Source organism: Colletotrichum fioriniae (assembly GCF_027942845.1).
Source record: "Colletotrichum fioriniae strain IMI 355084 chromosome Unknown scaffold_9, whole genome shotgun sequence".
Taxonomy (NCBI): domain Eukaryota; kingdom Fungi; phylum Ascomycota; class Sordariomycetes; order Glomerellales; family Glomerellaceae; genus Colletotrichum; species Colletotrichum fioriniae.
In genome coordinates this window covers 680196-705712 of record NW_027076845.1, presented here as the reverse complement: position 1 = coordinate 705712, position 25517 = coordinate 680196, and the positions used below count along the sequence as shown (strand labels likewise).

At 54.9% G+C, this 25517-nt stretch overlaps 9 protein-coding genes across 9 annotated transcripts; 3 read left to right on the top strand and 6 right to left on the bottom strand.

The window, feature by feature from the left end:
* Window positions 1–2276: 2276 nt before the first annotated feature.
* Window positions 2277–3917, bottom strand: DBP8 (putative RNA helicase; the record flags this gene model as incomplete). The annotated part of the gene is made up of 1 exon (XM_053194541.2): window positions 2277–3917. One exon carries the CDS (start codon window positions 3915–3917, stop codon window positions 2277–2279), a length of 1641 nt encoding a protein of 546 aa, XP_053048037.2.
* Window positions 3918–9093: 5176 nt separating this feature from the next.
* On the top strand, window positions 9094–10300 carry MKK1 (Protein kinase C signaling pathway involved MAPKK protein; the record flags this gene model as incomplete). Its single annotated transcript, XM_053194540.2, has 2 exons — window positions 9094–9582; window positions 9635–10300. The coding sequence occupies 2 exons, from the start codon at window positions 9094–9096 to the stop codon at window positions 10298–10300; spliced, it is 1155 nt and encodes a 384-aa protein (XP_053048036.2).
* An 897-nt stretch (window positions 10301–11197) lies between these two features.
* PUS7 (multisubstrate pseudouridine synthase 7) lies at window positions 11198–13632 on the bottom strand (the record flags this gene model as incomplete). The annotated part of the gene is made up of 2 exons (XM_053194539.2): window positions 11198–13466; window positions 13523–13632. 2 exons carry the CDS (start codon window positions 13630–13632, stop codon window positions 11198–11200), a joined length of 2379 nt encoding a protein of 792 aa, XP_053048035.2.
* Window positions 13633–13989: 357 nt separating this feature from the next.
* Window positions 13990–15126, bottom strand: N0V96_007652 (uncharacterized protein; the record flags this gene model as incomplete). Its single annotated transcript, XM_053194538.1, has 1 exon — window positions 13990–15126. The coding sequence occupies one exon, from the start codon at window positions 15124–15126 to the stop codon at window positions 13990–13992; it is 1137 nt and encodes a 378-aa protein (XP_053048034.1).
* Window positions 15127–16266: 1140 nt separating this feature from the next.
* N0V96_007651 (uncharacterized protein) lies at window positions 16267–17419 on the top strand (the record flags this gene model as incomplete). Its single annotated transcript, XM_053194537.2, has 3 exons — window positions 16267–16308; window positions 16376–17220; window positions 17287–17419. 3 exons carry the CDS (start codon window positions 16267–16269, stop codon window positions 17417–17419), a joined length of 1020 nt encoding a protein of 339 aa, XP_053048033.2.
* A 1471-nt stretch (window positions 17420–18890) lies between these two features.
* Window positions 18891–20304, bottom strand: N0V96_007650 (uncharacterized protein; the record flags this gene model as incomplete). The annotated part of the gene is made up of 2 exons (XM_065758094.1): window positions 18891–18981; window positions 19274–20304. The coding sequence occupies 2 exons, from the start codon at window positions 20302–20304 to the stop codon at window positions 18891–18893; spliced, it is 1122 nt and encodes a 373-aa protein (XP_065613236.1).
* Window positions 20305–21033: 729 nt separating this feature from the next.
* N0V96_007649 (uncharacterized protein) lies at window positions 21034–22423 on the top strand (the record flags this gene model as incomplete). The annotated part of the gene is made up of 4 exons (XM_053194535.1): window positions 21034–21075; window positions 21131–21288; window positions 21350–22188; window positions 22272–22423. The coding sequence occupies 4 exons, from the start codon at window positions 21034–21036 to the stop codon at window positions 22421–22423; spliced, it is 1191 nt and encodes a 396-aa protein (XP_053048031.1).
* Window positions 22424–22615: 192 nt separating this feature from the next.
* N0V96_007648 (uncharacterized protein) lies at window positions 22616–23496 on the bottom strand (the record flags this gene model as incomplete). The annotated part of the gene is made up of 4 exons (XM_065758093.1): window positions 22616–22710; window positions 22778–22950; window positions 23024–23129; window positions 23256–23496. The coding sequence occupies 4 exons, from the start codon at window positions 23494–23496 to the stop codon at window positions 22616–22618; spliced, it is 615 nt and encodes a 204-aa protein (XP_065613235.1).
* A 573-nt stretch (window positions 23497–24069) lies between these two features.
* Window positions 24070–25258, bottom strand: N0V96_007647 (uncharacterized protein; the record flags this gene model as incomplete). Its single annotated transcript, XM_065758092.1, has 2 exons — window positions 24070–24876; window positions 24923–25258. 2 exons carry the CDS (start codon window positions 25256–25258, stop codon window positions 24070–24072), a joined length of 1143 nt encoding a protein of 380 aa, XP_065613234.1.
* Between the last annotated feature and the right edge of the window lie 259 nt (window positions 25259–25517).

Here is a 25517-nt window from a genome sequence, read left to right as displayed (position 1 = left end):
GCATTGAAAGTGATTATTGGTGCCTTGTGGCAAGAAATACGTTCCATGAGCACAAGGCACTACCAAACTCGGGATAGATTCATGTCTCAAAAGCTGGGTAATGTGCAATGCCGGAAATGATTATCTCGTCAAAGACCATCCTTATGAGACATGGGGATAGGAGAAGTCATGTGTTTTTTGAGATATCAAACAGCTAGCCATCAGCCCTTTTTCACCACGTCAAAATGACCAGTATTGAATGAAAAACGATCGAGCCTCCGCTGCACGTTTACATGTTCTCAGCTCAGCTGGTATAGAAGTAGATGTCCGACAATGTTTGATAGCCTTATTGGCTTGCCTCTCGTGATAAGGCTCGGTTAATCTTGAGAAACCCTATATAGAAAACGATTAGAGTATAAGGTTATAATTCTCACTTTATTCATACCGTATCGCCACTTCTACGCCTATTCGTATTAATGACTACGAAGTAAGAGTGTAAGGGGTACGCGGGATAAACGTGGTTAATACATCCTATATTTTATTTCTTTAAGTGTAGGATGTGTCCTCTATGTAACACACCTATCACGTCCATAGTAAACTACTTCAGAGCCCCCGCGGCTTTAAAACTCCGTCCCATGTTAGGAAGCCCTATCTCCACAGTGATAGAGGCAAAGAATGTTGTGTGTCGATATCAGCCATTGAGCAAGACTTCTCATCTGAAATAAAAGTGTGATGGGCGACTGATTAACGTGTATACGTAGAAATGGCTGATAAAGATGAAGCATAATTTCCCTCCTTGTTGATGGACTATAGTCGGCATTTTACAGCCATGCTTCCGGGGGTTCACAATGCAATGACTCAGGGCCCTGTACGTAAGTAAACATACAAGACCAGCAGTAGCAATCAGAGATCTCGCCTTGCGGTTATAAATCTATACTAAGAGCTTTCAAATGTAGTATGTCTGATACGTTCGTTCATGTGGGGACAAATTGCTTGATGTAGCCAGGTATATGGCAGCTATCAAGCTGTAAGCGAGCGGTGGAGATGTCCTGGTTGTGTCGATGTGAGGAATGTTGATGCAAATATCTTGCCCATCAGGATCCGCTTTGGCTTCGCTTCCCACTTCGACATGACACAACTCTTTGCACAATCTTGAGATGAAATAGTCCATGAGTAACCTGCTTTGTTAAGCCTCTCATCTGCTCCGTTGTCCTCTTTCTCACATGTAGAGTGAGTGCTTTCGTGCATGAGTTCACACAGAGACTTTTCCTTTCTCTAAAAGATCATATTCAGTAGACTTCGGCATACATATCGATGGAGCTGACCCTTGCTACTGAGCTTGGCCTGGTGAGAATCAAACATTACTACAGAGATGTACCCTACGCATATAAAAGCCAGCAAGCAACACACATTCTCCTACGTCAAGCACGGCTCGCCGCATCTTTAACCTTGTTGGTTTATATGCCCTAAGTCCCTCCGAGAAGATCGAGCCTGAGTGATCTCAACAGGTGCCCAAAGCAAATCTAGACCAGAGGGGTAGACACATCCGCACATATAACAAAGCAGTCCACGTTCATCCCGCCCCCTCACGCCCCTTCACTTGGTTCTCACGAATACGAATGGGAGCACAAACGACGACGTAAGATATATTAACTACGTCCATCCTGCTATCTCGCGCTTTCTCAATTAGCTCTCACGAATACGAACGAACGGCAGCGTGAACGACGATGCAGAATAGGTATCACTTTAGTTGTTCTCCTATGTAGATGTTTAACACCAACTAAGCTTTATTACTAAAGGCAATACAACAAGAGACCATTGAGCATTGTCGGACAATGGTTGCCGAGTCAACTGATCTGGGGCTCGTGGGGAGTGAGCGTGAGCGGAAGGTGACGAGGCTCAATTGCTCCCCTTTAATACTGCTGGTCCCTTGAGTCGATGAGCCATGGAGCTGGTGGCTAGCACTGTTTATCTCAAGCTTTCTGAAATAAACGTATCCCGGGTTGGGCCCGGTATCACTTTAAACTGCTTGAAATGTATTGCTCTTGAGCTGTCATGTTCGCAAGGAGGCCGCCGTTCATCGCGCTGGAGTACATGGGAACTGACTCCACTCAAAGAAGCCAAGCTGTGAATAATAGAACATCACCCTCTCAGAGGCCATCTAGGTCATAACCTCTTGTAGACTTTTGTCTATTGGGTATTATTTTGTCTATCCCGCACAAAATCAAACCTACGCCAGTATGCAAATTTCCATTCCAAACAGCAATCAACTTTTCCTGATACCCTTCCACAAGCTCTCACGCATTGAGCTTCTGCTTCGTCCTCTTCCTCTTGCCACCAACTTCCCTCCCCTCCTCGAGCTCCAACAACGCCTCCCTCTTCTTCTCGCTCACAATCTTGAGCGCGTCCCGCAGCACCCTCGTCTCCAGATTCACCCCTTCCTCCTTCCACGCCTCCATCTCCCTACCCACACGCGCCTCAATCGCCAACACGAGCTCAACGTCCCTCTGCCCGACAAACGTCACCGCCTCACCTTTACGTCCCGCACGCGCTGTACGACCCACCCTGTGGATATAATCGTCCGGGTTCCGCGGGATGTCGTAGTTGACGACGAGCCCGACCTCGGGGATATCCAAGCCTCTAGACGCAACGTCCGTCGCGACGAGGATGCGCGCCGCCGCGGCGCGGAAGCGACCCAAGTTGTCGACGCGCTGGCGCTGCGGGAGCGCAGAGTGCAACGAGGTGACGCGGTGGTCGAGCATGCGCAGCAGGTGGTGCAGGTAATCCGCCGTCTTTGTGCGGTTGCAAAAGATGATGACGGATTTCTCCTCGTTGCCGTCCGTCAAGAGGAAGGTGTGCAGGTAGTGCTCGCGGTGGGTGACGGGCACCTGGAGGTGCATCTGCGAGAGCGTGGCGGGGATGGCGAGGGCCTGGGTGTCGACCTCGCAGACGAAGACGGGCTGCTTGCCCGGTTTCAGGGGCATGTCTTTGAGGGCGCGGACTTCGGGGGTGATTGTGGCGGTGAACAACAAGGTCTGGCGCTTCGAGGACGGCGGGAGGACGGAGAGGCACTCTTCTACGTCGGGGATCATGCTGCCCGGCCCGGAGCCATCGAGGAGGCGGTCGGCCTCGTCGAGGACGACATATTTGACGCGGCGGAGGCCGCAGATGGTGTCCTCGCCCGAGGTGCGGATGTGGTCGGCCAGACGGCCCGGCGTGGCGATGACTACGTGAGGTCGTTGCGCGAGGGCGATCGCTTGGGACCGCATGTCGGAGCCGCCGGTGACGAGGACGATTTTGAGGCTCTGCGGGGAGGAGATGGCCTTGAATTGCTCGAATATCTGCAGGGCGAGCTCGCGGGTGGGCGTCAGGACGACGCCGAAGATGGCGGTAGGATCCTCGGCCCATTTCTGGAGGATGGGCACGGCGAAGGCGACCGTTTTACCGGAACCCGTCCTGCTTCCGCCAATACAGTCCCGCCCCTTTAGGATCTCTGGTATGCAGCCCTTCTGAATGCCCGTCGGTCTCTTGATTGCCATGTTGGCCAGGGACTGTACAAGCCATGGCCGCACGTTGATGGCGGAGAAGGTGGTGTTGGGGTCTGTTGGCGCAGTGATTGCGTTTTGCGATGGCGCTGCTGGGCGTGAGGTCTGGGGAGCTTGGTCGACAGGGGCGGCGGCCGCCGCGCGCTTGAATCTTGAGGGGGCTTGGATGGTAGACACGACAGCCTTTAGCTCCTCTTCCTCCTCTTCATCATCGTTCTCCATGTCTTCAAGATCGGGCTCGGCAGTGGGGTCGGTCCTCCGTCTCTTGCGCGAGGCGGGACTGTCGAGGTAATCGGATTCGGACTCGGAGCCGGAAGAGTTGGCGGGAGAGGATGCCGGCACCTCATCGGCGGCCGCACGGCCCGATCGTCTGGGGGTTGCAGAGGACGGCATTGAGTGGTATCAATCTTTGTTCTGCTTTATGCCGGTTGTGACGCGATTTGATCGTGGACCCGAGCCTGGTAGCATAAAGTTTGTAATGGTGATGGGCTCGACTGGAGCAGCTGCACCGACGTCTGAGAATTTTCGGGCAAGGGTCCAAAAAGTTTTTGGCTGCAAAATGCGAAAGCTTCGGCGCGGCGGGCAGGTGGGGTGAATGGTCCAGAGGGTCTGGCGTGGGGCAGGCCAATTGGAACGGAAGGCGGTCAGTGCCAGGGTCCCGCATTGAAACGGTAGACGCGCGCCTAGAGAAACGGAGCTACGCTGCTGCAGTACCTTAGTGAGTGACCTTTAGGTAGTGAGTGACCGGGGACTCAGACGGCGCGAGTGACGGGGCAAATTGGCCAGTAAGAGGGCAGTAAGCGAGAATACGTATTTAAGCCTTTAAAGTTGAGGTATCATTCATCATGCAGCGAGAAAAATAAGAGCTCAGCTCCCTATGATAGGGAGCTTACGAGAGATCCGAGGAGACTCTTACCAGCCTCAGGTCTAACGATGCAAGGATCTTTACAAGAACAAGACGGGACTCGAACCCGGAACCTATGTGTGCGGAGTTATTCGTTCAAGTACGTCAACTTTCTCCGCTACAACACAGGCCTTGGTGATGATACCAGATGAATTTGTCGAATATAGAGGTAATCGACGGGGGCGGCGGACGGTGAGTCTGCGAGCCTGAATTTTATGGAAGGGTGTAAGTATGAGAATCCAAACTACGTGGACTGGACACGGTCAAACTTCACTCATCTGCCATCTCTTGACTGCATATTTCATCCGTAGGCAACGACAACTTTCACCCTCCGACTCGATCATCTGTGCGTCGGGCAGAGGGAAAGAAAGCATAAATCCATTGCCTTTCCAAGATGAGTCGAGCTGATGTTGGAGTGCCTGGCCAGAGACCATGCTCGATGCAGACGAGCCACCACAGAAGCCCGGAAACTTTCAGGGCTGAGGCTGATGACAGCATAACGTTGCTTCCCGCCCAGGGATGTGGCCAGCATAGACGCAGTTTCCGCCTTGAGCCCCTTGGCGGGATCCAGGGATCTGTTCCTGGAACGAATGCAGATGCTGGTGCATGAGTAGGATTAGCAGACACTGGCCTCGCGTTGCTTTCTCCGTGTTTGCTTTATGGTCTGTCAGATGATTAATCCGGTTCTGATGGGTCCTGGATGCCTAGAACGCTCACAGAAATCACTGAGGGATTGAAAAGCCAAGTCGAAGCCGGATGTCAATTCCTGACTGTCAGAGGCATACAGACCAGTCATACCAATCACTCAACTCAACACGATGGGCTCGGATTATTTGGATTTCTCCCTCTCGGACGTGCCCGTCTGACATACTGCTGGCTCTGACTTAACCTCGCAGCTGGGACCCAATAGCCCGGATTTGACAGACGAATAGTCATAGCCGGACAACGTCAGCAGAACTTACGCAGTGAGCCTGCCTTTAAGTTCTGCTTCCATCTTGCCTCACTCTTCTGTCGGGTACTTCAGAGGTGCGACTAGTCAGGCACGCCGCATGCGTTCCAGGCTGGCAAAGTGGGCATCGGAAATCCCCCGACCAAGACGATGCAACTACGATACACCACGTAGGTGTTTTGGGGCAGGGCCTTGAAAAACCGGGCCTTCGTCTGATCAGGGTCCAGGTCCAGCGATGCGGGTAATGCGGTGAGGCCTCGAATCCGTGGCCCGTCAAACACCACAGTCATCATCTTAACCGCCTGTCGGCTCATCACCGTCGTCGGACCGGCCAGGAGGTAGGATGGTGAGAAAAATGCAATACCCGAACAGAACTCTTCCCGTGATTCGAAACCCATTGGTCGTGCGTGCTGCTTGTTCTGCAAACGCTTTTCCCCTCATCGGGGAACCATCCTATTCGTGCCGCATCGCCGGTGGAAGAGGCACAGCAATAAGAACGGCATGTCTGCAACCACCATTTCGACGCCTGGGTCTGCAATCAGCTGACTAGAATTGCTCAAACGGATTGCGATGCCGACACTGTTGGGTCGTAATGGCAAAAGATTTGGAAGCCGCGGCAGATGAGCCGTGTCAACGTGTGCCGTATACAGGAGCCACATTCAACAGCATGTGCCGAAAAGAGCTCCGTGTGCTGGCCCCGTTTCTTCTTCTTCTCTCCTTCAGATGCTGCCGCCGGAAAAGCCCCCCATACTTCAGCCAAAACGGCGCTGTCAAATGGCTTATGCGAGTTTCATCGACACACCCGACCTCTTGAGTCTTGGGACATGGTAGGAATTGGACGGATGGAGATTGGGTGCCGACAGCCCGCATTAATCTGTTCTTTGATCCTGCAGTCATGTAGGGGACACCGCGGGGATGGTGTGAGGATGTGAATGTGACGGGATGAGTGTCGTTGGCTCATTATTCCCGCCAGCTATTGGCCCGAGGCCAGAATTCACGGTCAACCGGGGATTTGCCGGATACCTAGAGAGAAAAGCAACGGCCAATCCCGCGGAGAGAGAGCCAGTAGAGCAATGGATACTCCGTAGGGCCCGACAGTTTCTCAAATTCGTCAAATAATTGCGTCCCACCCATCAGTCAAGTCAGTCCATCGCCCTGGAAGGACAGAAGAGTCAGGTTGCATCGGGGACGTCTCCCGGATTGTGCATCTCGAGCTCATGCAGAAGACGGTCGGAAATCAGTGCAGGGCCCAGGTTGGTGCGTGCGACGGTGCGACGTGCGGCGTACGGCATGCCCACGATGGCACGAAGAGATGCTTGGTGCTTGGCCGGGGAGGGGCCAAGAGGGGGAGCAACCCGCACGAAGCGATTGCAGGGCAGGGCATCGAATGGCAGCCCAAGACATGGACGACACACCACCAACGACAGCGCGACCCCTGTCTCATCTCTCATGCCCCCCCATGGCTCTGGACGCCCTCTCAAACTTCGTCGCCGTACGGCTGTGTGTAACTGGTCCGGCGTCTGCCCATTGTCCATTGTGCAGCGCCAGTAGATGGGCGATCCGAGTGGGCAGAGCTGCTCTCTGTGGTGACGGTTGGGAGCCCACTCATCACACCGTGCTTTGCGCTGGAGAGACTGACTGTTTGAAGGTGATGTACTGTGTCGGTGTTGTTTGTGTTGGGCGGTGACGAGGTGTATACATTTCTTGATTCTTGGTCAAACACGCGTCCTGATGACGGGTGCCTTGCAACGGTCGATTCGGAACAGCGGCACTGAGCTTTGTCCTCCGCCGAACAGTCCTTATTCGAGGATTATGCGGATAAACATAGGCGTACAGAGGCGAGTTGACGGTGACTAACTTTTGTGCAGTGGACTGAACAGCCTCAGTAAGTAGTATCGGTAGAGGCGTACAAACGGAGACCATTGTCGTCTCCAACCCGATTCAGAGTCTAGAAGTCCAGAGTCCAGACCCCAGGGCCGATTCTCATGCTAGAAAATACCCAACTGGGGAGGGCCAGAACCTCAGACGACGCAAGGGACTCCCGTAATGTGGCGCGTTTTTCTGCCCCAAGACGCTGGAAGGGTTTAAAAGAAGCGACCGAGCGCACTTTGGTTTTCGGCGCAGCTTCGAATGATGTGCTGATTGATTTTTTTCTGTCGTTGTCGGTGCAGTTCTGTCGTTCGTGTAGGTGCAAGATGAGGCAAGACGGATGCAAGAGTGTAAGGCGGGCAGTACTTACCTGAGGTACCTTAGTAAGGCGAGCTGTACGGAGTACCTACTTACTTACCAACGTTAGGTAGGAGGGTAGATTCGCTACCAGGAGGTGAGGTGGTTTACGGTATCGAAAAGGTACACCATAGGGAAGGCTCAATCCCGGCTACTTTGTGTAGCTGTCCCGCAGTTCGCAGCACAAGCCGAGTGCGCCATCTCGAAAAGATACATTTATTCCATTACGTGGGCCTTGTACCTCCCCCCCATCTCAATACCTTGCCCTTACCTCCACCTTCCCTCAGGGCAGTCACCCAAGTGCATTCATTCATCAGGCCCTGAAAAGGCCCCCAGTTTACCCAGAGCCCCCTCCCCGTTTTCCATTGGAACTTGGCCTTGGAATTAGCGCCCAAGCTCGTCCCCGTCCCGCCGCTCCCCGCCTTTTTTGCCCACTTGAATCCCACTCCATTCACTCACTTTCCTGTCGTCTTTCTCAAAAGGAACCAAGGTCTTTGGGCTCGCCCGTCGCCACTGTGTCGTTGTCGTTTGCTCTTGCATTGCTCCCCCCTCTCTCCGGTCCGCTCAACCTCAAAGCCGGTCCCTTCATCCCGAGGAATACAGCAGGAAACCTCATTCTTCCGTCCCCCGGTTTCGATACAGACCAGGAACCACCACCTCGACCAATATCGCCTCTGCTCATCTTACCTTTGAATACCGAGACGCCACTCGCGCACCCCAAAACTACTACTCCCTCCCACCTCAATATCCATCTCCTGAGTCCTGCGGGGAAAGCTATCCGCCAACGTTTTACTTTCCAGTCTCTCGCTTCCAAGCCTTCTGTTCTTCAACAAAACGCCCCGATAGTCTTATTATTTACTCAGCCTCGAACCAGAGGATCAGACGCTCGACGGCGGTCGCTCTTCAACTCCATCTACGCTACGTCAGCTCCTCCGACGAAACTATTCGACCACGCTAGTTTCTGTTTTTCTACCTGTGCCCAGTGCCGCAGTCGTCACACCTCGATCTACCTCGTCAAGTAGTCTGGCATGGCTTCGGCCCTTTTTTTTTTTGCGACTTTGTGGCATCCTACGTCTGGGGTACAACTCTGTCCAGCTTCAACTGCACCGTTTAGGTCTGCCCAACTTGCTCTCGCTGTCATGGCCGATCAGAATCCCACACAACCTCAGACCATGGAGCCTCCTCACCAGGTAAGCGTGCTCGCATGATGTGCTCTCGAGACAGCATCCATCGCGAACCGTACTGATCGTTCCACGCAGGCACCGCCCAGTGTTCCCTCTCCTCTGTCCACGCCCGGTTCCGTCCCCATGATGAACTCGCCAGTTCCTCTCCTTCGCCCTGCCATACCCGGCGGCCGAGGCGGAGGTGCCCGAACACCTAGACTCGGTCTCGCCATCCCCCCATCACCAAATGCGAAACCCGTCGGCGGACAAGCACCTCAACCCGTAAACTCACGACCACCTCTCCCGACACTTCACCTGGCTACACCCATGGGCAGCCAGTCAACACCGTATGAGCAACCACCTCGCGTGGGAGGCGTAGGACAATCTGCAAGCGGCGGTAGCGAAAGCAGTGCGGCACACTCCAGATCTGGAAGCTTCGGCCCTCTGGATGGTCGAGCTAGCAACCCTACATCAGCTGGTTCTCAGTACTCGGCACTGTCCTTTGCCTCACAATATGGCTTTGCGCGGCCCCAAGGAACCCCCGACCCATCATCCGCCGTGGGCTCGATCTACTCTGAGCGGAGCGAAGGCGGTGTCGGTATGGAACGGGACGGCAGTTTGCAGGGTCTAGAAGCTTTTGACAAGCTGTCATTAGAGCGGGGCAGGACGCTGGATGTGGAGGAGCTCGACTCCGAGTCGTGGAGGGTCGCGAGTATGGAGAATCGGATCGAGGAGCTCGGCAGTCTCGGCGAGGGTGCCGGCGGAGCCGTTACAAAAGCCAAATTGAAGGGTGGAAAGACCACATTCGCCCTCAAGGTGCGAACGCTTCATTTCCCACAACGCAAAAATTGGAGACTAACATGCCCAGGTTATTACCACAAATCCCGACCCCGACGTTAAGAAGCAGATTGTGCGAGAGTTGGGTTTCAACAAAGAGTGCGCGTCAGAGCATATCTGCCGTTACTATGGCGCCTTTGAGGACTCGACTACGGGAACGATCTCAATCGCCATGGAGTTTTGCGAAGGTGGTTCCCTGGACAGTATTTACAAGGAGGTTAAGAAGCTCGGTGGCCGGACGGGCGAGAAAGTTCTGGGCAAGATTTCCGAGGGCGTTCTGCGGGGACTAACTTACTTGCACGGCATGCGTATTATCCATCGAGACATCAAGCCATCCAACATTCTGCTCTGCAGGAATGGCGATGTCAAGCTGTGCGATTTTGGTGTCTCAGGAGACTTTGGGACTAAGGGTGAAGCCAACACCTTCATCGGCACCAGCTACTACATGGCCCCCGAGCGCATCACCGGTCAATCCTACACCATCACCTCTGATGTGTGGTCCACCGGCGTAACTCTGCTGGAAGTGGCCCAACATCGATTCCCCTTCCCCGCCGATGGCACAGAAATGCAGCCACGAGCCGGATTGATCGACCTACTCACCTACATTGTGCGGCAACCGATACCAAAGCTCAAGGACGAGCCGGATGCCAACATCTTCTGGAGTGACAACTTCAAGTATTTCATCGAGTGCTGGTAAGTGACGAAGGCTTGGACGAGTGTAAAGTATGAGATCATGTGCTGACCAGCCAAAGCCTTGAGAAGGAACCCACAAGGCGAGCGAGCCCATGGCGGATGCTCGAGCACCCGTGGATGGTGGAAATGCGCGCGAAGCGTGTCAACATGGCCAAATACCTGGCTCAAGTTTGGGGCTGGGATACCAAGCAATGATTGGCTGATGGCCACAATGCCGTGACGACAGTAACATTGTTCCATACGGCGAAAACACAGCGACACGTCAACCACAAAGCAGTAAAAAGTGTATTGTTGCCTTGGCGGGAGGATCATGATCACCTGGGCCAGCCACCGAGGAAAGCACCAAACACACCACAAGCGAAACATGAACAAAGAACCAAGTTCAAAGGGAGACAACTCTATAGCGATGAAGCAAGCGGAAGAAGGAGGCCATTTTTCATGATTTAATAAGCGACGGGCATACGGGCACAGGATTGCCGATGTTACGCCTTTAGGGGGACAGATTTACTTTCTGGATATATGTAGCGGAGGCAGGCATGTACCTGGACAATCGACGGCAGCGGGTCGGGTATTCAGCGAAGACTGTAGGCATTGTTATGTATCCAAGCGATTGCCTGTTCGGTTTAGAGCAATACAAACAAAAACTATTCTGCCAATGCTGATTGGAGTTTACACTTTTCTTCATGGCCAGAGGTCATCAGGCTGAGGTGTGTTGGTAAGAGAAGGATTTGGCTCTCAGGTGGCATTGTACATATATATGCTTGATTCAATGAATCTCTCCGAGGGGGTATCTAGTCTACAACCATTTGCATGCCAAGTATATCACCTTTTGAGCCGGTGATTCCTTTGTATTTTTTTGTCTGTTCTTCTTGTGGATGTGTTCTTTTTGTGATTTATTTCATCATGCCGCATTTGTAGTCTCGGAAGTCTCTGGGACCTCGGCAGTCTCGGTGGCAGCGGCAGTCTCAGTGACGACAGCAACAGGAACGACAGCAGCAGGGGCAGGGGCAGCCGAAGGAGCCGCAGCGACTTCGGACTCGTCGACGCCCATCAGCTCCCGCAGCGCGACGGTGGCGTAGGCGCTCTTGGGGAGCTGGAAGGTGACCACGACGGCTGTCTTTGTCTTTTCTGGGGACGACGACGACGGGTTACCGTTCGAGTCGTCGGTGGTGGTCTCCGCTTGCTGCACCGGCTCTTGCTTGGGTTCTTCGGGCTGCGTCGGCGCGTCTTGCATCGGCTCATCCGTCTTCTCCTCCGTGCCGGTCTCGGCCTCGGTCTTGACCTTTTTCGGAGCATCCTGCTGTTCCTCGGCCTTCTCATCCTCCTGACGAGCCCGCTTCTTCCCATTCCCACCACGCCCAGCTGCTGCCGCTGCTGCTGCGCGAATACGGTCCATGTCGGTGGGGTGCATCTGCTCCTCGCCATCCTCGTACGCGCGGACCTCGAAGCTGGGCTCCGAGAGGAAGCGCACGACGACCTTGCGGTACGCTCCCGGCAGGCTGAATTCGCGGTGGCGGCGGAGCATGTCGTGCGGGTCGAGGCCGCCGTTGTCGCGCATAAAGGTGGTGTAGAACTCGCCGATTGCGTTGGTCGGGTACGCGATGGCGTGGCCTGGGGACGGGAGGACGATGTCGTGGATGGTGTAGGTTCCGGAGGCGGCTTCTTCGGCGGTGAGGGCGCGGGCTGGGGCAGCGGAGGAGTCTGCGTCGTCGTCTCCCCCTTCGTTGTCTACGTCCGCGTCGGCAGAAGAAGTGTCGAGGACGAGGTCGCCTTCGACTACGTTCTTGCCGTAGAGGCGCCAGCGGTGGCTTGCGGCGTGGTTCCAGACGTAGGACTGGTAGGCGTGGAGGTACATGTTGCGCAGCCCCCGGGTGATGCTCGTGAGGGCGCCGTTGAAGTCTCGTCGGGACGGGGCGGTGGTCCGGCCGAGATGGCGGATGAGGCTTGCCTCAGCGGAGAAACGGCGGGGCAGGTGGGAGAGGGCTTCCTCTGCGGAGCCGCCGTCGCGGAAGACCTTGCAGGCGCGGTGGCGGTTCAGCTCGTCGCGGGCGTGGCCTTGATCCGGTACTTCGCCTGCGAGGGCGCGCTGGGCAATGGCCTCATCGTAGTAGAGAATCGCGTTGACGGCGGCTTCAAAGTCGCCCTGCAGGAGGAAGCGGCCTACCTCGTGGGTGCCGATGGCATGGGTGCCGAAGCGCTGGTGGCCAAAGTAGTTTATCCAGCCCGGGTTGTGCATGCTCGCCATGGCGGCCTCGACGGAGGCGCGGATCTGGGAGGAGCGGTCGGCGGGGGGCAGGTCGGGGTTGCCGGCGACGAGGCAGTCCTTGAGGGCGATGACGAACTCGTTGCCCCTGTGGGCGCCGAGGTGGATGGGAGCATGTGCATAGCGGTAGTCGCCGACGGTGACGCCGAAGAGGCGGGCGCGGAGGAGGGCGTCTGCGCGCTGGCCGCGGACGGAGCAGCGTTGCGTGGTGGCGGCGCGGCGGTCTTTTGTGCCTGCCGTGCCGATGGCCTGAGGTTTGATGCGGAGGGCCTTGGAGATTTGGTGCAGGGCGTCCATGGTGTCGCGGTTCTCCTTGTAGAGGGTGAAGTGGAGGTACTCGCCCTCGCCGGGGGCCACGGCCTTGGGCTGCTTCTTCTTCTGCTTATTGTTTTCGCGGTTGTTGTCGCGGCCACCGCGAACGCCCTTACCCTTGCCGCGAGGGGGCGGGACTCGAGCGACGATAGCGCCCGTGGGATCGGTGGTGGTGTCGATGGTGGAGTTGAAGATGCGGCGGACATTTTGGTGGAGCTGGGAACGCTTGTCCTTGTCGTCCATGACGGGGGACGTGACGGGCTCGGTTTTTGCCGTCTTGTCGGCGGATATCGTCTTGTAGATGGCCACGAGCTGGTTGGCGAAGTCGTCGTTTGTGAGGGAGGCGAGGAGCGCGATGTCCTCGGCGGGGACTTCGGGGATTACAGCGGCGGGCTTCTCAGCGGCTTCTCCATCTTGTGATGGCTCTTCTGGCTTCGGCTCTTCTTCCTTCTTCTCTTCCACTACAGGAGCAGCAGGTGCAGGAGGTGCTGGTGGAGGCGGCGTGTTCTCCTTTGGCGGCGGGGGAAGGCGTGTTTCTGTGAGATGGAGGACGGAACCATCTTTGTTGATTTCGTAGACTTGAAAGTCGGTATATCTGAGTAGTTGTGTTAATGAAGAAGTATCATGAAGCGGCTGGGGGAGGGAACTCACCTCTTGCGCATGTCTCCAGTCCAAGCGACCATGCTCGACGCGATGCGCTCAGTGATGCCGAGGGACGCATCGAGGCGCGTGCCGTTGGAGCGGCGGACTTCGGCCGCCATTGTCATCTGATTTGACGCGTAACAAGGATCAAACCGATTTCTCGAGTAAAAAGAGGTAGAACTTGGATGAATTGATGAGCCTGAGTGTGTGAGGATGAAATGCTGCATGAAGCTACATCGCGGGGCTCAATTGCCATATTTTCAGGAATTGCCAGCAGAAAGTAGTATATGGGATGAAATATGGCAGGCGGTGTAATCGAGTTCCACCAGGATTGTCCCATCTAGGAAAGCGGTCAGCTTCGCCCATCCACTCAAGCCAATTCTCATGTGAGATTCGCTCACTTTCATATCACTTAGAAATGCGATTGACTTTCATGAGTTCCTATTTTCTTTTCTTTTTACTTCAAAGCTACCTTTTCAGTCCACCTTCAGCCTCAAAATCTCGACCGCATTGCCGCCCATGATGGCCTTGGCCTGCTCGCTTCCCTCACCCACCGCAACAGCAACGGCATCGGCATTCATGCTCACACTCTCCCACTCTCCCTGCTCATCAGAGGTCAATGGCGGGAAGAAGGGATGGTCGGTACCAAACATGAGTCTATCCGCTCCACTGGCATCGATGGCCGCCTTCAGCCCGACCTCTGAGTAAATGACGGCATCGAGGTAGATTTGCTCCTTGAGCACGCTCCAAATCGTCCGGCGGCCCTTGCCGACCTTGCCTTCGCGCACCAGCTGCCCGTCGTGCATGATGCAGCTCTCGATGCGCCCGGCCAGGAAGGGCAACGTGCCACCGCTGTGCGCCAGGAGCATCCGCAGCTCGGGCACGTCGTCGAAGACGCCAGCCAGGTACATGCGCGCCACGGCGATGGTGGTCTCCATTGGGAAACCCAGGGCCAGGGGAAGAACGTGACCGTACTCGTTGCTTGCCCTGGGGCCCCAGACGTCGTTGGGCAGCCCGTAGTGCGGGTGTAGGAAGATGGTCAGGCGGGCGGCGGCGATGGCCTTGAAGATGGGCAGCAGGTCCGGGTCGTCAAGGCCTTTGCCCAGCCCAGAGGTGCCGAGGATGATGCCGCGGCAGTACTTGAGCGCCTTGACGTGGTTGATGGCCTCCAGGATGGTCTCGAGTGATGCCGTCAGGGGCAGAGCAGCAAAGAAGAAGAGGCGGCCTGGGTGCGCGGCGCACATGCCGTCGAACTCCTCGTTGACGCCCTTAGCCATAGCGCCGGACTCGGAGGCATCGATGAAGTCAAGCCATGGGTTCGCCAAGGAGATGACCGAGATGTTAATCTTGTGCGTGTCCATGAAGTGGACCTTTTGGTCGAGCGAGGCGTAGTGGGAGGTGAGCGGCCGGCCGGGAGGCTTCGCTGAAAGATCCTTGGTGGCCTCATCCAGGGCCTGTTCCTCCGAGGCCAGGAGGATGAGGCGTGGGTCTGGTGTTTGCGGGAAGCTGCGCACGACGGGAATGGTGGTTCTGGATTCGAGGATCTTGACGTACGACGGGGGGTACATGTGGGTGTGGACGTCCACCACCGTCATGGCTGTTGATGAGGCCATTGTGAAATCGGACGAGCAGACGACGTCCCTTTACTGTCTTTCGTCTTGACTCGGAGGTGGTGCTGAGATGACCCGAATTTCAGTCAGTCTTATTAGTAAGTCTACTTGTCGTTAACCAGTGGTTCAGCTTTGAGGTTTCAATGTCACGATGCTGGGTCGACTTACAAGATGAAGAGGCTCACTTGTAGCTGAGATGGTGAGAGATATCGGCTTATCTCTTCTGCAATCCAGGGACAAGAAAAGAAGCCAATCCCGTTATTGTTGTGGTCTGTTTTCAAGTTGGAAGCTTTCCCAGGAGCAAGCAAAGCTGTGTTGCCCCTCGTCTTCCTTTTTAAAAAGACAAGTACCAGTTACCCGACAAACTACGTCTTTCCAGGAAGGTGATGAGGTCGCCATGACCCGCAACGCCTGGTTCCCCCTCCAATCCATGTTCCCCTCATATGCAAGCGCCTCAATGCACCGCATACCTCACAAAACCCCACACGCGGGCGTCTCCAAAGGTAAGTAAGGTAGGCAATCCTTCCCTTGTCGATTATCTTTCTACTTTACCCCGCCGTTATCTCCAATCGTCTTTCCGCGCGCCGGCCTTTAACGCACCACCAGCCTCTTATCGTCAGACTTTCCTTCTCCCCCCTCTCTCTCCAGTGTGAGACACTGAGGTATTGCTTACACATAAGTATAACGTGTAGGAGCTCTCCGATGAACTTCCCACTCGTGCACCCGCGGACCCAGCCGGTCTTGTTAAAGAGTTCTCTCTTGAATCTCTCCCCGTAATGCCCCGTCCTGGCCGGGGATCAACAAGGGGCAACGCCTGGCCCCGTCCGGAACTGATTAGACGGCGCCGGTGGTTGGCTGTTAACTTACGATGTTAATGCTCGGCTTCTGGTTGGCTGGGCCGCCGCCAGTCGCCCGCGACAAGGTACTTACTCAACCTACCGTATCGACGGATAGATATAAGTCGCTCGGAATCTGTACCGCACGGATTCTAGTAACGAACCTTATCGTGACTTCTTACTCGAGATTACAACTCACCTTGATACATGTGATGCTCCCATTTCTCCCATTTCTCAACTGAAACGTCCACCTCGGATCTCTCATTCATCACCTCTTAAATCAGTGAAAAGCATCAGCAAGATCATCATGGCAGCTACAGCAGTAGACAAGGAGGGTCTTTTCATCCCCGTGAGTGACATCAGTGACATACCATCACAGTCGCCTCAAGCATCACCAATTGACACCAAACATCAAGCTCATCGACTTCTCGGCCTTCCTCAACGGCGACGCCGCCAAGCGCAAGGAAACAGCAAAACAAGTCCTTGACGGCTTTCAAAACGCAGGCTTCATCTACCTCCAAAACGTCCCCATCAGCCAAGACCTCCGCGCCGCCACGTTCGCCAAATCAGCAGACTTCTTCTCCCAGACCGACGCCGTCAAGCAAGGCCTCGGCTGGACCACCCCGCAGGCCAACCGCGGTTACTCCGCGCCCGGCCGCGAGAAGGTCAGCAACCTCACTACCAACGAGGAAATCGAAAAGGTGCGCGCGGGGAACCCGGATCTCAAGGAGTCGTTTGAGATTGGCCGCGACGGCGAGCCGGACCACCCGAACCAGTGGCCCGTCGAGCGGGACGGCGAGCGCGTGGCCGGTTTCAAGACGCAGATGCTCGAGTTCTTTGGGCAGTGCAAGGCGCTGCACGTCGAGGTGATGCGCGCCATCGCGGTGGGCATGGGGTTGGAGGATGAGCGGTTCTTTGACGGGTATACCGACGTCGGGGATAACACGCTGCGTCTGCTGCATTACCCTTCCGTCGACCCCAACGTCTTCAAGGTGAACCCGGGTCAGGTGCGCGCTGGAGAGCACAGTGACTACGGGTCGATTACGCTGCTGTTCCAGGATGATCGCGGAGGTCTGCAAGTGCGGAGCCCGAATGGGCGGTTCGTGGACGCTACGCCTATTCCTGGGACGGTTGTTGTGAATGCTGGGGATTTGCTTGCGCGGTGGAGCAATGATACTATCAAGAGCACGATTCACCGCGTCGTAGAGCCACCGCGGAAGCCGGAGGACGGGGAGGAGTATCCTCCCCGTTACAGCATTGCGTGAGTGGCCGTGTTGGCCGTGGTGTCTGTTTTCAAAGCTTTTGACGTGCTGACGATGATGAATAGGTACTTTTGCAACCCCAATTTCAAGAGTCATATCGAGGCTATCCCTGGGACGTACGCAACGGAAGCGGAGAAGAAATACGACGGTATCAACAGCGGGCAGTATCTCGTGCAGAGGCTGACGGCCACTTACTAGTGCGCATTGTTGAAAACGGCCATCAAAATTTGTAGTGAATGTTCAGAAGCGAATTGAACTTAATTGCTTGGCTTTTGAAGCATCGCATCCCGCCAGAGACTTCCTACAATTTCATTTCGGGAAGGGGAGTCTTGGTCTCTTCGGGCCGAAATTCAGAGGCCATGCTCTACACCTGACCTGGAACATACTCGACATGAGCATACTGTCTTTACTGGCTCCAATCATTTTACGGGGTGAATTTTATCAGATTGGGTACAAAGACGGCACTATTTGGGCAAAATGGGTTTGTGACTAGATTTGGGATAGATGGAATGATCAAAAATAAGTATCGTTGAACTACTCGGCATTGCAACAGATCCATTTCACACGAACCAAAGAAACAGCATGGGGTAACTCGAGATGAAGCCCGAATATGCGACATGACTGTCTCTCCGTCATCAAAGTTTCCCTTTGTCTGTCGCATCGTCTGTCGCATCGTCTGTCGCATCGTCTGTCGTATCGTCTGTCATATCGTCTGTCGCACCGTCTGTCGCATCGTCTGTTGGACAATCCAGTTCCGAGTTCTCCAAGACCTTTTGTCCAACCCTTACTAGTATGATAGCCGCCATTGAGCACGAAACCTCGACCAGCGGGTTGACTTTAGCCTCCTTGCCGAAGCGAGGGAACAATGTGTACATTGCAAAGGGAAATAATAAGGCAAAGGGCATGAACACTGTTTGACAATAAAAGTCAGCCTCTTGCGGCCTTTTGATCCACCATAAGGGTGCCAGTATGAGGTTGGCTCTGTGGCGAAGGAGGCCGGAGAGGAGCAGTAGGCTTTCAGCCGTCGCGGTTTTCTTCCAGCTGATGGAGGTCGTGCGTCTTTTGCGATTCAGCCCCCAGGCGATAATGGGTATCACATTGAGTAAGAAATCGCTTGCGAATAGCAAGGGGTTTTGGCAGCGCAACGTCTGAACAACTGGTGACTCCATTACCGGGTACATATGCGTGATGAATTTGGCAACTGACCTGGCATTTTGGGCCAACGACTGGGTGTAAGAAACATTGACGAGAAATCGCTCCCGGTCGAGAAACTTTTCTCGTTCAATCTTAGCCTGAGGGGCGCTAGCTTTCAGTGAGAAACCGTTCCTGAGTTCTGTCAAGTTGCGACTTTCATTGTGTAGAAAGTTCCAGACAGTTCGTTCGTCCAGGTTGTCTGGTACAAGGTGCTCCAGTTCCTCTTTTTTTCGCATGGGTATGGTGTAGCAGACAAACGGTGGAGGTTCTAGCTCGAAAGAGAAGAAGGCTCTAAGCGAAGTCCTCTTTTCCAAGACAACGACAAATCCATCCCCATCACTGCCGTCGTCTTGTTCGTCATCCATCGGGATTTTCTTGTAGTGAAGGAGAATTCGTGGCCAGTGCACACTGTGAATGTCTCTCACAACTACCAAACTCCTTTCCCTCTGGTAAAACTCCTTTGGCTTCACTCTCACTAAGCGTGTGGCCCAATCGTCTGGGCCTTGGATTCGGATGACTGTCGACCCCCAGTCGTTCCAAAGAGATGGTACATCAGGCAGACGCTGCTGATCAGAGTTTAGAAGGCAAAAAGTCATTTGCTGACATTTCTTCGCAACTTGCCAGGATAAAGTGACGAGACCATCCGTTTCCCGTTCATATTCGTCGGCGACATTGGTATGATATAGTCTAACCGCAAGAATCTGGTCGAGACTGTTGTCCAATATGCAGTTGAGCACACCGTAGGAGCATTTCCCCCGGCCTTTGAGGACAGGAAGAGTGACATGCAGACCGCGGGTTGTCATATTAGTGCTAAAGTTGCTTTTTTCATAGAAATCTATAGCCTGGGTTGAGGTCCACCAGGCAAAGTCATCGGGGCACTGGGCCAACAACCCTTTGTCCCAAAAGATGCCAAATGGACTGTCAAGGTTTTTGTCCGGCTCTGGCTTGCCCTCGTACTTCCATGTCCATGATGGTATCGAATCGTCCGAAGACTGCCCCATCATCTCGGTCTGCGGACTCTCCAAAGCCCCTTCCCCCTCGCTCTCGCTTGTCAATACGAGTGTCGAATTGTCGGTAAACTGCATCATATCATTTCTTTCCATAAGCTCGATACGTGCCCTTTCGAGAGATATTCCCGCCTTGCCCTTCCTTGCCCATGCGAGTATTGAATCGTCGGAAGACTGCTTCATAATCTCGATCTGCAGCCTCTCAAAAGCCCTTTCCCCCTCGCCATAGAGCAGTGGCATGTTAACATCAAATATCCCGAGAAGAGAGTATGCTATATCCTCTACTCTCGTTGTCTGCCGCCGAGCAGCCCACGACATCCGCATGGCGATCTTTGCGGAGTGGATAGCGGGGTATTCTTCATTTCTTTCGAGGAAATCGGTCGGTATACTGGTGATGGACTCGATCTTGGGCGCTAGTGAAGAGCGAGTGCCAAGATTCTTCCACGCAGCATCAAAGAACTCGACTGTTTTGGGGGCGAGAAGCTCCTGCAACGTCCAGCCTCTAGTGAACCACCGACTGTCGCAAAATTGGCTGTCGAAGCTGCTCGGATCATCGCCTTGCTGGACGTCTTCGAGATAGGCATAGCAGGTAGAGGATTCATTGTACCACTGGTACATGGAGTTGATAGCCTCGGAGAGTTCTGTACTGCTCGTCTTGTCGATGCAGCAAGTATCAACCCACACCCACTTGATGCCATCTCGGGCCGCCAGGCAGCAGGTGCCGTCGATCTTGACGTAGCCTCGTTTGTTGGTGTGGTCAGGACGGTCGAGGTCTTGGAAGGTGACCTCGTCGTCGCCCCAGGTGTGTGACAATATCGCATATCTTGGTATATTGACGACGAATTCTTGTAGCTTTCTCGTTTCGACGTTCAAGAGTCGCATGTTGTCAAAAATGTACGTGTTGACAGTGATTTACAAGTTGGTAGATGTTTGTGTTTCGACAGAGAGTGGCTACGGCGTAAGTACGACTGCTGGTGACCCAAAGTCACACAAACCCCGCGTGAGATCATGCACCTCGCTCAGCCTTAGTAACTGCGGCGGACACGCCTGGTTGCCTGCATATTGGCAAATCAATGAGCAGGCCCAGCGTGACAGGCGATGGGTTCAGATCAGAATATTAAGCAAAAAAGTTGGTAATATTTGGTTCCTGGCTTATAACCTCGCCATCTTCAAGATAGGAACTACAAGTAGTAGACGAGATGAGTGTGTTAAGTAGGGCCATCCGATATGGGAAATACCTATTAATATATCAGAGGGGTGGAGGGGGGCTGACCTTTGATTTCTGGTTCAAATTTATTGCTCGAGATGTTTGTCTGAATCCCCGTCGTCGTGGCTGGTGGTTTTGTGGATAGCTCAGTGTAAACCAGTCGACCTCCACGGGTTGCTTTTCCCCCAAGGGAGGCACGAGGTATCTTGAGGGAAGGATAGAGGGAGGGATGCTGTCACATGGTGGGGTGGCAAGGCGGGGCAACCTCCAGGTACCGCGTTGATGCGCACTGTCCCAACACTGTATACAGACGTCAAGCTCCAAGCTCCAAGCTTCATCAACGACATCGCATAGCTGTTCACAACTCTCATTCTCACTCATGTTACTTAGAACAGAAAGGCAAGATGAAGAAGACATTACTCATAGTTTTCATTCACGGATTCAAGGTACGTAATTTCATGCTCATTCTAACGGTTTACGATCCCTAACGACCCGACACAGGGAGGTGACGACACCTTTGGCGACAAGGAAGGCTTCACAGCACAGCTCCGCGCAGACCTCGCCGCCCTCCTCCCAAAGATCAACGTAAACGTCCTCGTGTATCCCAAATATGAGACGCGCGGCGACCTAGGAGACTGCGTGAGTCGCTTCCGCGACTGGTAATCCTCCATTCCCATCACAGCCGACCATCAACCAGGTCATCACTGACACATGTCCCAGGCTCCTCGAAAAAGTAATCGACCTCGAAGTCGCAAACAACACCCCCTCACCAACAGTAGACCCCTCCGTCCGCGTCGTTCTAGCAGGCCACTCCATGGGCGGCATCGTCGCCGCCGAGACCGTAATAGGCCTCACCTCGGAAAAGCCAATCTACTCGGAAGACGGCGTCGAAAAGGCGGCGGACTCGTCCACCGCGACCTTCAACAGCCTCATGTTCCCCTACATCCAGGGCGTCATCGCCTTCGACACGCCGTACCTGGGAATCTCCCCCGGCGTCGTCGCCCACGGCGCAGAGGGCCACTACAACACCGCCAACGCCGCCATGACGCAGCTCAGCGGCCTCGGCACCGCGCTCTGGGGCGCGAAGCAAGCTACTTCTTCGCCATCTAGGAATAAAGCCCCCGTCGCTGCACTACCTGCTCCTCCGGCAAACTCCTCACAGCAAGGCGGTGGATGGGGATGGGGCAAAATCGCAATGGTAGCAGGCTCCGCCGCCGCCGTGGCAGCGAGCGCGGGAGCGGCGTACTACAACCGCGAACACATCACCCAGGGCCTGACGTGGGCGACGTCGCACCTCGAGTTCGTCGGCTGCCTCGCAAAGGGCGCGGAGCTGCAGAAACGGGTGCAGTACATGGTCAAGCTCAACTCCGAGCTCGACGTCGGCTTCGCGAATTTGTACACCCGCCTCGGCAAAGCAGCGGGTTCCAAGGAGGTCAGCGTCGTCGGCACGGTTCTGGGCCGGGACCGGACGTTTTGTAATCTGCCGAAGCGGGATAATGGTGGGACGTGGAAGCAGGCTGTGAATGATGTCGCTACGGAGGAGACGCAGGCGCATATGAGTGAGTAGACCCCCTTTTTGCAGAACCACGAGTTGCCCAAGGTTGTGGACGTAAGTCGTGGTTTTTGCTGACTGGAAGGCTAGACATGTTCGAACCAAAGATGAACCCGGGGTACGACAAACTCAAGGAAGACGCGGCAACTCTTATCGCCCAGTGGACGCGAAACGAGTGGTACGAGTCTAGCGAGGAAGACAAACTCGCTATAAAGGAGGCGGGAGAGAGCGCCACCGCTTGAGATCTTAGACTATGGTGTTTCCTTTTTTCTATATAATTACGGTTGCTGGAGCAGGGACGCACATTTTTGTAGACGCCCATCCTCTTTTTCTCTTTTTTGTCTATAACCATACCATACCCCCGACCATTATATAGTCCTTATACCCCACCTAAATTTTGGATTTCACCCCCTTCTCTTCTCGAGTCGAAGAAATTACTGCGTCTTGGAGCGGCCCGCCTCCTCGGCCTTCAAGTTGCGCATAACCTTGCTCCTCTGCTTCATCATGTACGTGTAGAGAATATACGATCCTATTTCCCATTCGTCAGCACTCCTTCCTCGCGATCACAGACATAAAACGGAAGGGGGGAAACATACCAGGAACATAAACAGCAAGAATAGCATACGAAATCCACGGCACCAACTCCCCAAACTGCCTTGCCGGCGTCGCAGCGTAGTAAATCAGCACGCACTCGCTCGTGATGCCGATGGGATACAGCACGAAGAACGTGTTATAGCGCAGCCACGTCAAGAACTTGGGCTGGAACCCGCTGAGGGGTGAGCGCAAAGTACGAGTAGCGGATCACCTCGGTGACGCTCCAGGCGAGCAGCATAGACGAGTACCAGGGGCTGCGGGCGAGGTAGGGGAACGGGTAGACGACGCCCCAGACGAGGACGAAGCGGGATAGGACTTGCATTACGGTCGTGAAAACGGGAGCGCGGACGACGCCTGTTGGACATGGTTTGTTAGCTATTATTCAATGTTTTTTTCCTCTGCTACTCTCTCTCTCGTCGGGTTTGTGTAGAATGGGGGGGAGAGTAGACGAATGGGAGGTGTAGGAAAGTTCCAACGAACCGAGCAAAGCGTGCAGAACCTCCATGGCAGCCATAGTCTGCGTCCACCGCGTCCAGTCGCCCACACCGAGATGAACGAAATGCGGCCCGCGGAGCGCAAAGAGCGCGACGGTGCGGCCGAGGACGGTGGCCCAGGCGACGGCGGAGACGAAGTTGTAGGCGATGAGGTAGCCGTTCTTGAGGGGGGAGGATTGTCGCCGTTGCGGCAGCTTCGCCGCTGCTGCTGTTGCTGCGTCGGCCATTGTGTTTATTCTGCGATTCGAGCTTCGTGTAGTGATTTCCAGGGGTTTGCGTGATGCGAGGGGAGCTTCGATTGTTTTTTTGTTCAGGTACCCGGTGGTGATGTTGGCTGGCGAGATGGGTGGTTTTGCAGATGCAATGCTTATTGGGAAAGATTGTTGAGGGAGGTTGAGCTGCAGCCAAGGGTCCATCCCAATTGTCCCACATCCAATTGGGACCGAGGCATGTGGCATCCGGCCCTGCCTATGGGTGGCATGGCATGGCGCATGGGTGCTGGGGGTGTCCCACTGTACAAGGCACGTCGCGGCGCGCGTCGGTGCTGGTTTACAGGTCGAGCTCTGAATGCTTGATCCGACCACTCCAACCCAAAGCTCCTGACTGACTAACTCTGGTCCCTGAGCACATGGCACAGTGTGTTGAGGGATTCAAGGTAATCATGAGCCGCCCTAACAAGCGTGAAAATGCATTTCATTGTGTAATACTAAATAAGCAAATCCCAATATTTGAACCCCGTTGCTATGCTGGCCTAAATCAGATGCAAACACTCCCGTCTCGTCTCGACTGTGAAATCACAATCACGCCCACAGCTGGTAAAACATAGCCGACATCAAGGCCACAGGCACCCAGAAAGCCATGGCGCTCGACTGGCCCAGAAGCTGCCCAGGCGCCGTACCGTTGTGCAGCATCACCGCTGCGCCAATCGTGTTTGACGAATCGATACTGCACACGATCTGGCACTTGCCCTCGCCGCGGCGGCGATCCAGCTGACCCCTAGGACCGAGACCGGCTTGGTGGTAGCTGTTATCGAGGACGTCGCGCTTCGAAGACGATTTCGTGGAGTTGAAAACCATCTCGATCCACTGGATCTGCATGACGGCCGAGTGCCCGACCTCCATGACGCCAGACCACGACCCGCCGTCGCTCCACGAGTTGAGCATGACGCGGCTGGGGTCGCGGGGCACTTGAAAGGAAATGCTCGACACCTCGGACCCGTCGACGAGCCAGGTGCTGTCCTTGGCGTCCCAGTCCAGGCGGTGGACGGCCCAGTCGCGCCACGAGGTGCCCTTGGGCATGGTGCCGTTCTGCGTCGACTTATCGATGGTGTTGCCGCTCGAGTCGAACGACGGCTGGTTGGTGTACTGGATGCGGTCGTCCGGGTCCTTGGTGAGCACCTCAATGTCAGCCTCCTGCACGTTGGCGTACTTGTCGGCCTCGCGGTAGGTGAAGAGCGCCGTGCAGGCGCCCGGGTCGCCGAGGGTGCGGGCGAGCATGCGGACCGAGACGAAGTGGTAGCCCATGGAGACGGACTCCATCTCGGCCGAGGACTGGAAGTCTTCGAAGCGGACGGTGCGCATGCTCATGAACGTGTCCGAGGTGGCGTCCTTTGTCATTGTTCTTCTCAATGTAAATGTTGTTTGGCGAGTTGACCATGTTGACCGTGGCGTCGTTGCCGTCTTTCCCCTTGCGGTCTGTGTTGTTCCAGTTCTGGATACCCCATATCGCGTTCCATGCGTCCGAGTTGAAGTAGTCGGATGTCGTGTTTGCGTTGGCACTCGCATCCCAGTCCGTGAGGGCATCTGGGACCCCGGCGTATTGACCGAGGTTGCGGAAGTCGAAAAACAAGTGGTTGCTGAAGTAGCTTTCTGATGTGTTGGTCAAGTAGCAGTCGCATACTGAATCGGCAACATAGGGGTGGTCATCGGCCACAACCAACGGCAACAGCGTGAGAGCGAGGCTCACGAGAGGTGCCCGTCTGAAAGACATGATTCCGCTGCTGCTGCTGCTGCTTGTCCGTGTGTGGCTTGGCGGTTGGGGATGCGGCTCTGTCAGGAATGCAATCGAGAGTCTGGGGAGGCAGAAGCAGAGAGAGACGGGACATGGGACGAGTTTATTAAAGAGTGATCGACAAAATCGTCCGAGTGGTTGTCTTCACCCCGTGGGCCGTATTCAAAGGCGACGTCGCCTTGGAGGTTGTCCCCTGCCACGGTGCACCGGAATGTGAGACGGAATCGTGCGCGCGCAA